This window comes from Mustelus asterias, chromosome 7 (assembly GCF_964213995.1).
Source record: "Mustelus asterias chromosome 7, sMusAst1.hap1.1, whole genome shotgun sequence".
NCBI classification, from domain to species: Eukaryota; Metazoa; Chordata; class Chondrichthyes; order Carcharhiniformes; family Triakidae; genus Mustelus; species Mustelus asterias.
In genome coordinates this window covers 38,428,217-38,440,777 of record NC_135807.1, presented here as the reverse complement: position 1 = coordinate 38,440,777, position 12,561 = coordinate 38,428,217, and the positions used below count along the sequence as shown (strand labels likewise).

General features: G+C 43.1%; 1 protein-coding gene across 4 annotated transcripts in view; it reads right to left on the bottom strand.

The window, feature by feature from the left end:
* nbeal2 (neurobeachin-like 2) overlaps window positions 1-12,561 on the bottom strand; it is a 231,847-nt gene that overhangs the window by 44,908 nt on the left and 174,378 nt on the right. For all 4 annotated transcript variants that reach the window (XM_078215895.1, XM_078215897.1, XM_078215899.1 and 1 more), the window contains 5 exons: window positions 11,053-11,355; window positions 8,719-8,868; window positions 6,727-6,884; window positions 5,554-5,678; window positions 2,726-2,846 (listed from right to left, as the gene is read on the bottom strand). In XM_078215895.1, coding sequence (XP_078072021.1) covers window positions 2,726-2,846; window positions 5,554-5,678; window positions 6,727-6,884; window positions 8,719-8,868; window positions 11,053-11,355 — 857 coding nt within the window. The remainder of the gene's footprint in view (window positions 1-2,725; window positions 2,847-5,553; window positions 5,679-6,726; window positions 6,885-8,718; window positions 8,869-11,052; window positions 11,356-12,561) is intronic.

The window sequence follows — 12,561 nt, the reverse complement described above, 5'->3', positions numbered from 1 at the left end:
AGAACGTGCAGACTCTGCACAGACAGTCACCCAAAGGCAAGAATCAAACCCGGGTCCCTGGAACTGTGAGGCAGCAGTGCTAACCACTGTGCCATCATGCCGCCCAATGGCCAGGTTGGGTTCTATCAATTGCATTTAGATTTGAATTCGTCTTATGGATGTCAAAAAGCTTTGCGTAACAGATGTTTAAAGAGTCTGGAACTTCTTCAAGACAGGAGGCAATTGGTGAAAAGTGCATCAAGATTATGTGAAATAATAATATAGATAGAAATAAATGAAAACGGTGAAATTATAATTAGGGGTGGCGCGGTGGTTCAGTGGTTAGCACTGCTGCCTCACAGCAGCAGGGACCCAGGTTTGAGTCTTGCCTCGATTCCTGGCTTGGATCACTGTCTGTGTGGAGTTTGCACGTTTTCCCCGTGTCTGTGTGGGTTTCCTCCGGGCGTTCCAGTTTCCTCCCACAGTCCAAAGGTGACATTGATAGGATGAAAGACTGGGTGGAGAAGTGGCAGATGGAGTTCAACCCAGATAAGTGTGAGGTGGTTCATTTTGGCAGGTCAAATAGGATGGCGGAATCTAATATTAATGGTAGGACTCTTGGCAGAGTGGAAGATCAGAAGAATCTTGGGGTCCGAGTTCATAGGACGCTCAAAGCAGCTGTGCAGGTTGAGGCTGTGGTTAAGAAGGCGTATGGTATACTGGCCTTCATCAATCGAGGAATTGAGTTTAGGAGTCGTGAGATAATGTTGCAGCTATATAAGACCCTGGTCAGACCACACTTGGAGTACTGTGCTCAGTTCTGGTCGCCTCATTACAGGAAGGACGTGGAAGCCATAGAAAGGGTGCAGAGGAGATTTACAAGGATGTTGCCTGGGTTGGGGAGCATGCCTTATGAGGATAGGTTGAGTGAGCTCGGCCTTTTCTCCTTGGAGAGATGAAGGATGAGGGGTAACCTGATAGAGGTATATAAGATGTTGAGAGGTATTGATCGAGTAGATAGTCAGAGGCTTTTTCCCAGGGCTGAAATGGTTGCCACAAGAGGACACAGGTTTAAGGTGCTGGGGAGTAGGTACAGAGGAGATGTCAGGGGTAAGTTTTTCACTCAGAGGGTGGTAGGTGCGTGGAATGGGCTGCCAGCAATGGTGGTGGAGGCGGATTCAATAGGGTCTTTTAAGAGACTTTTGGATAAGTACATGGAACTTAGTAAGATAGAGGGTTATAGGTAAGCCTAGTAATCGCTAAGGTAGGGACATGTTCGGCACAACTTTGTGGGCTGAAGGGCCTGTATTGTGCTGTGGTTTTTCTATGTTTCTATGTGCGGGTTAGGTGGATTGACCAAGCTAAATTGCCCCTTAGTGTAAGGGGGACTAGGTAGGTTAAAATGCATTATGGGGATAGGGCCCGGGTGGGATTGTGGTTGGTGCAGACTCGATGGGCTGAATGGCCTCCTTCTGCACTGTAGGATTCTATGAAATTGAAGCAAAAGGAAAAGCTAGAAAGTCAAGATCGACCACTATAATGTTTTGTCAACCTGTGTTTCTCAAACTGCCCTACCACGATCAATGATTTGCATACATATACCTGGAGGCCCTTCTGCTCCTGCACTCCCTTTAGATTTGTACCCATTATTTTATATTGCCTCTCCTCATTCTTCCCTCCAAATAACCTGCCACTTGTCTGCCCATTCCACCAGCCTGTCTATGTCCTCTTGGAGTCTATCACTAACCTTCTCACAGATATCAATACTTCCAAATTTTGTATCAGACACAAATTTTGAAATTGCTTCCTGTACATCCAAGTCTAGGTCATGAATAAAGATCAAGAAAAATGAGAACTACATCACACATCGCAGAATTCCCATTTCATAAATCTGAGCACAGAATCCAGGCAGATACTGCAGCATGGTGCTGAGACAGTACTGCGCTGTTATTGGTGCCATCTTTTGGATAAAACATCAAACCGAGGCCTCACCTCCTCTGTCATTTGGGCATAAAAAGGTCCCAGGGCACAATTTTGAAAAAGAACGGGTGAGTTTCCCCCTCACTGTCTTTGCCAGTATTTATCTCTCAATCAACATCACTAAAAGAAATAGGTTAGCAGACCACTATTTCATTGCTGTTCGTGTGTGCTGTGTGTGAACTGACTGCCACATTTTCTACATTACAACAGTAAAACACTTCAATGTATCTTATTGGTTGTTAAACACCGTGGGAAGTTCGGAGGTTAGAAAAAGTATAATATGAATTCTGTCTTTCTTTAAATTCCTTTGCATAACATTGGAGGCATCAACACAGGAGGCATCAAGTTCCATGGTATTCATTTCATTTGGTCTCATTCTAAATACCTTCTGATGTTGTTCCTAATCAGATATTCAGCCTGTTCTGTTTCTACAAATTATTGTTTGCTTCTCTGTGAGAAACAAAAGGTTTATTTTGATCTCAATCATGCTTCAGCCTGGTTACTTTTATAGCGTTATAGCCTGATCTACTTTTATAGGTCTTCCATTTCCATACCCGCAGTCCAAACTAAGTAATGAGATTTCAAAAACCACCAAGAGCATTTCCTGAATATTTCAAACAATTGCATGGAACACCCTATTTCATGACCTTTTCATACAGTGGCATGTTGTGGTAAGGTATCATCGTCAGGCAGACACTAGATTGGAACCTGACACTGTGGCCAAAGCCTCTTTAAACACAGGCTGTTTCTTTGATCAAACACTTACTGGTTACTAAGGAAAACAAGGTCTTCATCTTCAAGCTGATCATCTTCTAACTCGTTCACTTTTGCCTCCTTTGCCACCGCAAGTGGTAGAGAGTCTGGTGGGCTTCTCGAATGATCGGTACCTGTGGAGAACCAACAAGAGTCGGTCAGTTTTGGATCTATTTTGCTGCTGAGTGTTTGTCATGTGCACATGCTAAAATACAATTTATTTTTATTAATTTGCAGATGTGGGCATTTCTGTAATAGCTGGTATTTATTACTCTTCTTCCATTGTCTTCAAGCAGGTGGCAGGCTTTCTTATTGAACTGCTACACTGCTTTATGGTGTAGGTGCTCCTACAATGCCATTTGAAATTGGTTTGATATACTGTGGGGCTTGCTCGGCCATTTCAGAGGCCAACATAGAGTCAACCACATTGGTTGAATTGAAATCACAAATTAACAATCACAAAGAAGGCATTCAACAAGGTGCCGCACCAAAGGCTGTTGCATAAGATAAAGGTGCACGGTGTTACGGGTAATGTATTAGCATGGATAGAGGATTGGTTAACTAACAGAAAGCAAAGAGTGGGGGTAAATGGATGTTTTTCTGGTTGGCGATTAGTGACTAGTGGGTGTGCCTCAGGGAGCAGTGTTGGGACCGTAATTGTTAACAATTTATATAGATGATTTGGAGTTGAGGACCAAGTGTAGTGTGTCAAAGTTCGCAGATGATATTAAGATGAGTGGCAGAGCAAAGTGTGCAGAGGACACTGAAAGTCTGCAAAGGGATATAGATAGTCTAAGTGAGTGGGCAAGAGTCTGGCAGATGGAACACAATGTTGCTAAATGTGAGGTCATCCATTTTGGTAGGAATAACAGCAAAATTGTAAAAAATTACAGCATGCTGCTGTGCAGAGGGACCTGGGTGTCTTTGTGCATGAATCACAAAAAGTTGGTTTGCAGATGCAGCAGGTAATTAAGAAGGCAAATGGAATGTTGTCCTTCATCACTAGAGGGATGGAGTTTAAAAGCAGGGAGGTTATGTTGCAGCTGTATAAGGTGCTGGTGAGGCCACACCTGGAGTACTGTGTACAGTTTTGGGCTCCTTATTTGAGAAAGGATATACAGGCACTGGAGGGGGTACAGAGGAGACTCACTAGGTTGATTCTGGAATTGAGATGGTTGGCTTATGTGGAGAGACTGAGTAGACTGGGACTATACTCATTGGAATTCAGAAGAATGAGGGGAGATCTTAAAGAAACATATAAGATTATGAAATTAATAGATAAGATAGAAGTAGGGAAGTTGTTTCCACTGGCAGGTGAAACTAGAACTAGGAGGCATGGCCTCAAAATAAGGGGGAGCAGATTTAGGATTGAGTTGAGGAGGAACTTCTTCACACAAGGGGTTGTGAATTTGTGGAATTCCCTGCCCAGTGAAGCAGTTGAGGCTACCTCATTGAATGTTTTGAAGGCAAGGATAAATTTTTGAACAGGAAAGGAATTAAGGGTTATGGTGAGCGGACGGGTAACTGAAGTTGAGTCAATGAAAAGATCAACCATGATCTTAATGAACGGCGGAGCAGGCTCGAGGGGCCAGATGGCCTACTCCTGCTCCTAGTTCTTATGTTCTTAACCAGGCTGTAATCACAGCAAGTTTTATCCCTTAAAAAATAAGTTGTGAATCATTTATCTTTTAACAACAACCTGATAGCTTTATGGTTTTAATAATTCTTTCCTTTTTATTTCTGTAGGAGGTCTCTCTATGGAAAGTCTGGATGACCAGCATGAAGAAGAGTGGAATGATTAGAATCTACAGCTGGAGCAAGTTTGTGCTCTGAACAGGGCTTTATAAGCTGGAACTAAGCTAAATAAAACAGGCTGCGAGTCTCCAACATTACAACAATGACAACGGATAGAATTTTCCACTCCCACCAGTGGTGGGCATCATAATGGACGGGGGCACTAAATAAAAGAAGTCCGTTTCTCACCAAAGGAAAATTAGTTTGGAAATGTTGTTCTCCTGTCTTTGATGGTAGGTTAAAGATGGGTCAAGTTTCATGCTGAGCTATGTTGGCAGCCATATTTACATTTATTTGCATGTCATGAATTTGCATTAAAATGTCAACTTGCCAGAATTATGCTCTCCCTCCAAATTAAATGCTTCTTCAGCACATAGTTAGAACAATCTGATTTACGATTTTATATATAAGAGGCACGTACCCATTCTAGCTTCAATGGCTTGGAGGTCTGTAGATTTTGCTTTTGCCTTCTTTTAATACCTTAATTGTGAAATGCTGCCTGTAGCACAAGCTGCGGCAAGGCTTGGCACGGGAGGCCTGACCAGTGGGGAGGGGTGAGACAGAGATAGAATAGGGGGGAGGGTGAGGACATGAGAGGTGAGGGGAAGACAGGACTAGGAGGTGATCAAGGAATAGAGTGATAGAGTGAAAGACTGTCTAAGGGGCAAAGGTTAAAGGACGGTCTGTGGTCAAGAGTGGATTGCTGTCTTGTAGCTGTTTAAATATGGTGCCAAAACTTCCCATGAGGGAAGGGTGGTGCGGGTGAATCCCTGGTTGCTCCTCCACGAGATTTACTGAGCTCCTCACTGATGCATAATTAATGAGTTGAAAAGCAAAAGATTGCGCGTGTTCACCCAACCTGCCACACAGCGGGAATCACATCTTTTCTGTCTGCCACCACACTGACTACAGAATGGAAAATTCCACGCAACATTTCTGAAGAGATTAATTGACCTTTATGTGCCTTGGAAGGTGGTATATAAATGTAAGTTTCTTTTTTCCTTTCTTTACTACTGTCCTAAAAAGAAAAAAATAGATGTTGTTTACCAAGGTTATCCCGTAAGGCACTGGCTTCCGCATGCTTGTCGAAGTTATAATTTGGAACCAGTTTGAGCCTCATCCTGGAGTACGTCTCCACACTTGATAGTTTCCATTTAACTTTGGTTGGATTGCTATTGAGCAATGAAAAATCATGTTAGTGGTGTGGTAGGAGTCACTAGTGTACACATAGGCTGGAATTTTACCACCCCGCTTGCCACAGGAATCGCAGCAGGTGAGGGGCGGACAATGGGAAGGTCCGTTTACCTCAGGCGGGATCTTACGGTTTTGGGATGAGCGAGGCCATAAAATCCCGCCCATACTCCCAGAAGTTCAGGAATGGCATAAGTTAGATGTGCTGACCTCAATGTTAAATTCTCCAAGCTGGGCTCTTGTTGATTGATACTCAGTGTCACTAATACCTTGCAATTTAGGGCAAAAGAGTTACTCTCTCATGAAGACTAAGTCAAAAGATTATGAATCAAAACTTGAATTCAGAGAGTTAAGACCTAAGCTGATGTTCCAGCACTGACAAAGCCGGCACAGTTTTCAGATGAGAAGTCAAAACAAGGCACTGTCTGCTCTCTCAACTAGACATAAAATATCCTGTGATATTATTCAAAAAGGAACAGGGAGTTCTCCTCGTGTCCTGGCCAATATTTATCCCTCAAGCAACATCAACTAAAAACATTGTTTGATTATGCATCTCATTAATCTGTAATAACCAGCAAACACAAGAAGATAAAGGCAAAATACTGTGGATGCTGGAATCTGAAACAAAAACAGAAAATGCTGGAAAATCGCAGCAGATCTGACAGCATCTGTTGTGAGAGAACAGAGCCAACGTTTGGAGATGAAGGGTCATCCTGACTCAAAATGTTGGCTCTATTCTCTCTCCACAGATGCTGTCAAACACAGGAGGACTTTAATTCTGTTACTTAGAGCTGGAAAAGGCCAGTTCCAATCCACTATACCATCTAATTGCTAGCCTAGTGGTTATGGTAATCATGAGGCCTGGAAGAATAGAATGTGAGTTTGAGAATTTGAATTCAGTTTTTAAAATAAAAGTCGGATGGCAGTAAATGGGCTGTTGAATGGTTGGAAACATTCAACTTATTCGATAATTTCCAGGCTCCTCCAAACTCAATTGCAAATTCTCATTTTAAAGAACCTGCCACCTACCGTTCTGCCCAAGCCCCACGTGGGCAGGTAAAGAGGCGCCTTAATGACTGCCACTGCCGGAGTACAGCGCTGTGGTGACTGTTGATCTGTTTGAGGACACTACTGTATCGAGCATTCTCGCACCGTACACGCTTCAGATATGGTTCCAGTATCGACTCCTAAAGGGTGAGGGAAGGGGAAGCAAACAGATTGGAGAGAGATGTCATTAATCTTCTTCCATAATTTTAAGGTAATTGTTTAGTAGCAGGAGCAGCGCAATAAGCCTTTGCCTTTCTCATAGATTTCATGCGCACCGAGCTGGCTTCTCACGGTATTCCCTCTCCACAAGAGTACTGAGGAGAATTTTACTGCCAAGAGATAGGTTTGGATGCAAGTGGGGGAATAAGAGCTTGCAAAGTGATGTTGAGTTGGAAACCTGACATGATCCAATCCACTTCTGGGCTTAACTAAGACGGGAAAGCTTCTTGGAGCTCAAGCAGTCAGGCAAGTAATTTCAACAATAGTCAATCAGTTGTGAGTTGTGAGTTGTGAGTTTAACCCAGCATTTTTGCTTTCGCAGCCAACACATAGGTTTCCCAAGCTGTATGGAACTCACCAGGGTCAACAAGGTGAAAGCACAGTGAGGAGTCTTGAACATTGAAACTGATAGGCTGGAAAGCCGTAAAGGAGTGAAATTGCATATCTGCTGGCTATGAGAAAGACTTGTGCTCAATGCACTTTTTCTGAGCAATTAATTGCACTGCTTTACGGTTGACATGTTATTTCCCCTACCTTGGATTTTACTCACACTGATCTGTGCTTCCCTGCTGTCAGCCTACACTGCAGCATGGAAGCAACTTACGCAGCTATAGCATGATCTGTGATGTGGGACAATAGGAGCAGACAAATCAACACCAGTAACACTAGGAGCCACACCAACAGCAATAGCACCAGCAACACCAAAAGCAGCAAAACGCCAACAGTAGCTGCCTTCTCCTCAGCACACTTGTTGCTCTAGAGCATACATACAGAGTTCCAGGTCAAAGGAGGCAAACCCACCGCCCTCTCCCATCCCCCAGCATAGGGCTGACAGACTGAGGATCAGCTTTTCTGCTGACCCCTGCCCTGGAAATGGTCATATACTTAACCAACTCCCATCTGAAAGGCATAATTGAATATCCCTTCAATACTGTTGGGTCAAAAATCTTGATATTCCCTATCTAGCACCACCATTGTCACAAGGATTGCTTCAGTTCAAGGTGAAGGTCTAATATCGTCTACTTAGGGCAACTAGGGGTGGGCAATAAATGCATCCTTGCAAGTATTGCCCTTATGCCAAGAAAAATATCAAAAGTCACACAAAACACTTTTCAAGGAAAGACCAAAGGCTCAGTTTGGCTGCAGGAACTTCAGTTGCTCTGGAGTGTGAACTGTTTAATTGTTTGGAGTCATTGGATGTAATCACAAACATAATAACATACAAATTATTAAATGAACAAAAATCCATGGTCCATCCAGTTCTCCTCTACTAACATGGTGGCTGCATGGTACAGTGATAATGGAACTGTTGGATGATCAGAACTGTCTATTGCCACTAATTAGTCGATAACAAACCCAGACTTGATCAAGGAAAACACAGTGGCAGAGATTTTTGGGAACCCTAGATCCAAAGTCACATGTTTCTCCCAAACATGTTACACTTACCACATATCTTTCCTTAAAATGTTATTTTCTGAAATAAGTCTAATTTGCATTTGAAAGAATCAATATTTTCACAGAGGAGATGAGTGAAATAGAATTCATGATAGGTTAGACTAGGGTAATACAGGGCCTGTGGGAGGAGATTAAATGGCTGGGGTGATGTCCACGATAATGTAAAGTGTATATGATCCATAAGTGGAGATTAAGCAGGTGCATAGAGCTCACAATACTGTCAATTGTACAGGGACAGTGGAAGGAGGTTGCTCAATGAGTCAGATGGCCTTCTCAATGCTTGCCACTCTCATCACAAACCTGGAACTTGGAACGGCTCTCCCCACGCTCATGCTCCCGACGTAGCGAGCTGCTCATTAGAGAATCATAGCAGGAATTCCAGAAATTGGACATCTGATCGTGGCTTCTGCCAAATGTGTCCACCTCGTATTGACTCATGGCTTTCAATACCTGCAAAAGCAGGCAAAGATACATCACTGAAAGTAAATACACCAAAGAAAACAGGTCGACAAGTCATAGTAACATAAAGTAAGATAAGGTAGGCTTGAAAAGTTACAATAATATTCGATAGGATCTGTTGGATAAGATATGATAAAACATTTGATCGTATAGATTGAAATACTTAGAAGACAACGCCAGCACAGGACGATCAAGTGGGCAAGGTGATGTGAATCCTTTGCTTGGATGAGGTGCAGAGCTGAGAGGGGGAAGATAGACTGGGAGATGCAAGAAGATAAAGTCAGAGGAGTTAACAGGGCAGGCACAGGAGCCGAATAAGGATGGAGATCCCAGGACAGAAATGAAAACCAAGAAGGAGAGAAAAGGGTAGATATGAGGATAAATGAGGAAACATAAGGGCAGAGAGAAGGACAGATTAGTAAAAGAGATCCCAAAACAGATTGGAAGATTAAGTGGATGAAGAGATTGCAGGATAGAGAGTATCACTGAGCAGGAGCAAAGATACCAGGCTAGTGAAATAGACTGAACTGGGGAGAAGACAGAGGCAGAAACAAGGGTCAGGAAGGAGATGTCTGGACAGACATGAGGACTGACCAGAAGAGCACAAGAAGGGGGGGACAAGTTTGGAGGTGGTGGCTAGATTGATTATTTTTAAAATTAAAAGAACCTATGGATAGAAGGATGGCTAGTGAACAGGAAACAGAGGGTAGCCATGAATGGGTCTTTTTTGGTTGGCAAGATGTAAGGGTTGGTGTGCCACAGGGATTAGTGCTGGTGCTACACCTTTTAACAGTTTATATAAATAACTTGGATGAAGAGACTAAAAGTTTGATTGTTAGATTTGCTGATGATGTAAAGATAGGTAGGAAAGTAAGATGTGCAGAGGAAACAAGGAGGCTACAAAAGGATATAAATAGATTAAGTGAGTGGGCAAACATCTGGCAAATGGAGTATACTGTGAGAAAATGTGATATTGTCCATTTTGGCAGGGAAAGTAGAAAAGAAGCTTATTATCTAAATGGTGAGAAATTGCAGAACTCTGAGGTGCAGAGGGATCTGGGTGTCCTGGTGCATGGATCACAAAAGGCTAGTTTACAGATACAGCAAGTAATTCGGAAAGCTGAAAGAATGTTATCATTTATTGCAAGAGGAATTGAATACAAATAAAGGGAGGTTATGTTCATGGCATTGGTGAGACCACATCTGGAGTACTGTGTACAATATTGGTCTCTTTATTCAAATAAGAATGTAGATGCTTTAATAGCAGTTCAGAGAAGGTTAACTAGACTAATACGTGGAATGGGCAGGTTATCTTATGAGGAAATGTTGGACAAGTTGGGCGTTTATCTGCTGGAGTTTTGAACAGTAAGAGGCGACATGATTGAAACATAGAGAGGATCCTGAGGCGACTAGAGAGGGTGAATGTGGAGGTGATGTTTCCCCTTCTGGGAGAATCTAGAACTAGGGGATTATTTAGTGAGGCGACTGGGGGATTTTCACAATAACTTCATTGCAGTGTTAAATGTAAGCCTACTTGTGACACTAATAAATAAACTTTAACTTTAAAAACATGGGATTTTCCATTTAAGACAGAGATGAGAGAATTTTTTTTCTCTCATAGGGTCATGAGTCTTTGGAACTCTCTTCCTCCAAAGGCAATGGAAGCAGAGTGTTTGAATATTTTTAAGAAGGAGGTAGAAAGATTCTTGATAAGCAAAGGGAGAGGGGTTTAAAAGTTATCAGGTGTAGGTGAGGATGTGGAGTTGAGGTTACAATCATATCGGTCGTGATCTTATTGAATGGTGGAGGAGGCTTGAAAGACTGAGTGACCTTCCTGTTCCTAATTCCTATGTTGGTAACCTAGGAGAAGTGTCAAGAGACATATGATGCAGGGTATCTGTCAATTAGGATAAACGACAAGAGGAATTGTCCAGTTAATCCTAAGATCAGGGTTGAAAAGCACAAAGGCTTTAGGATAAAAACAAATGACTGATGGACTTGAGGAGTCTCACATTTCTGAAATGGGAAAATTTTAGATTATATATTAAGGACAATAAGACTGGGCTAATTGCACTTACATGACAACTGTTCCAGAATGTCAGGCACATAAAATCAAACAACTCACGAAAAACATGTAAATATATCAAACAATGCCGAGGTGCATAAAATACTCACATGTCTGTCCATGAATGATCTCCATTCGGAGGTGGCGCAGAAATGCTGGAAATCTTCAAAGATGGTTGGGCTGCCATTGGTGGGTGGCAGGGATGGCAGCTGGTACTGCAGATCAAGCAACTGGTAACACTGATCCATGAGAGTGCGGACAATGGGCATCAGATAAGAGAAGATCTCGGTCTTACCCTTAATGGATCTGGTAAGGGGAATGTCTAGTTTTCCAAGCAGGAAGCAGGCTTCCTCCTTCCGTATTGGCATGGTCAGTAGGAGGCTATGAAGCTTAACGCAGGCTACTGCACACACCTGGGGAGAGTTGAAGAGCAGAGAATTGAATACAGAGACAACAGCTTAAGCAGACAAAACATTTTTCTCTAAATATAGTAATTAAATGGCATTAAATAGAACTGGGGAGCTGAGGCTATATTTAAAACTTATCCTCTATCAGCAAGATAGCACTGTCAGGACAAAGGGTTGAAAAGCACAAAGGCTTTGTAGCCAACTGCTAGTTCTGATCAGTGGCCAAAGCTGGTCACACTCAACCTCTCTCTTAAATGGAGATTTCTTTCTGCCAAAAAGGGCTGAGGAGAACCATCCTTTTCTTGTGCCATTATTTGTGGTCAGACAAAGTAATAGGAATAACTTGAAATTTAATGCAGTGAAGTGGGAATTATATGGAATTTACAGCACAGAAACAGGCTTTTCACCCCAACTGGTCAATGCTGGCATTTAAGCTCCACAAAAGCTTTCCCCCACCCTAATTTAACAAACCCTATCATATCCTTCTGTCCCATTTTCCCTCGTACACTTTTCTAGTTTCCTCTTCCATGTATCCACTTCATTTGCCTCAAAGTGACAGCAAGTTCCACATTTTAATCACATTCTGGGTAAATACATTTCTCCTAAATTTCTTATTAGATTTATTGACAGCTATCTTTTTAAAAGCCTTACCAACTTATCCCACCACAGACCCTCAGGTCTCTCTGACGCTCATCAAGTTTTCAGGCACGCAAACTTGGTAAAGTTGAGTGTGAGGCGAGTAGCACAATCCGTACTGGTTCCCCCTTTAACAAGGGCTGAAAATGGCCGCCGTTGGGACTGCGCCCAAAATGGGCGCGACGTCAATTTAAATGTATTTGCATGCATTTAAATTGACTTAATGGGCTGCATGCCCAAACATACCGGCACATCCCCCTTCACCACTGCGTTCGCCCATCCAGATTTGGCACGAAACAGACATGGTCCACAAAGGTCCGATTTGGGTGCTTCAGCTTCTAAGGAGGTAGGTTCAGAGCATTCAGCGGCTCTCTGCTTCAGATCGGTGGGGAGGGGTGTGGGGGGGGGGGGGGTGGTGGTTGGTGTGGTGGTGGGTCAGATGACTCTCTGACTCAGATTGAGAGATGGGGCGGGGAGGGAGGTGGGTCAGATGGCTCTCTGACTCAGAACGGGGGTGGGGCAGGGGGTTCGCTGCCACTTTGCATGTGATCAGTGGGGGGAAGGGGGGTCCGCTGC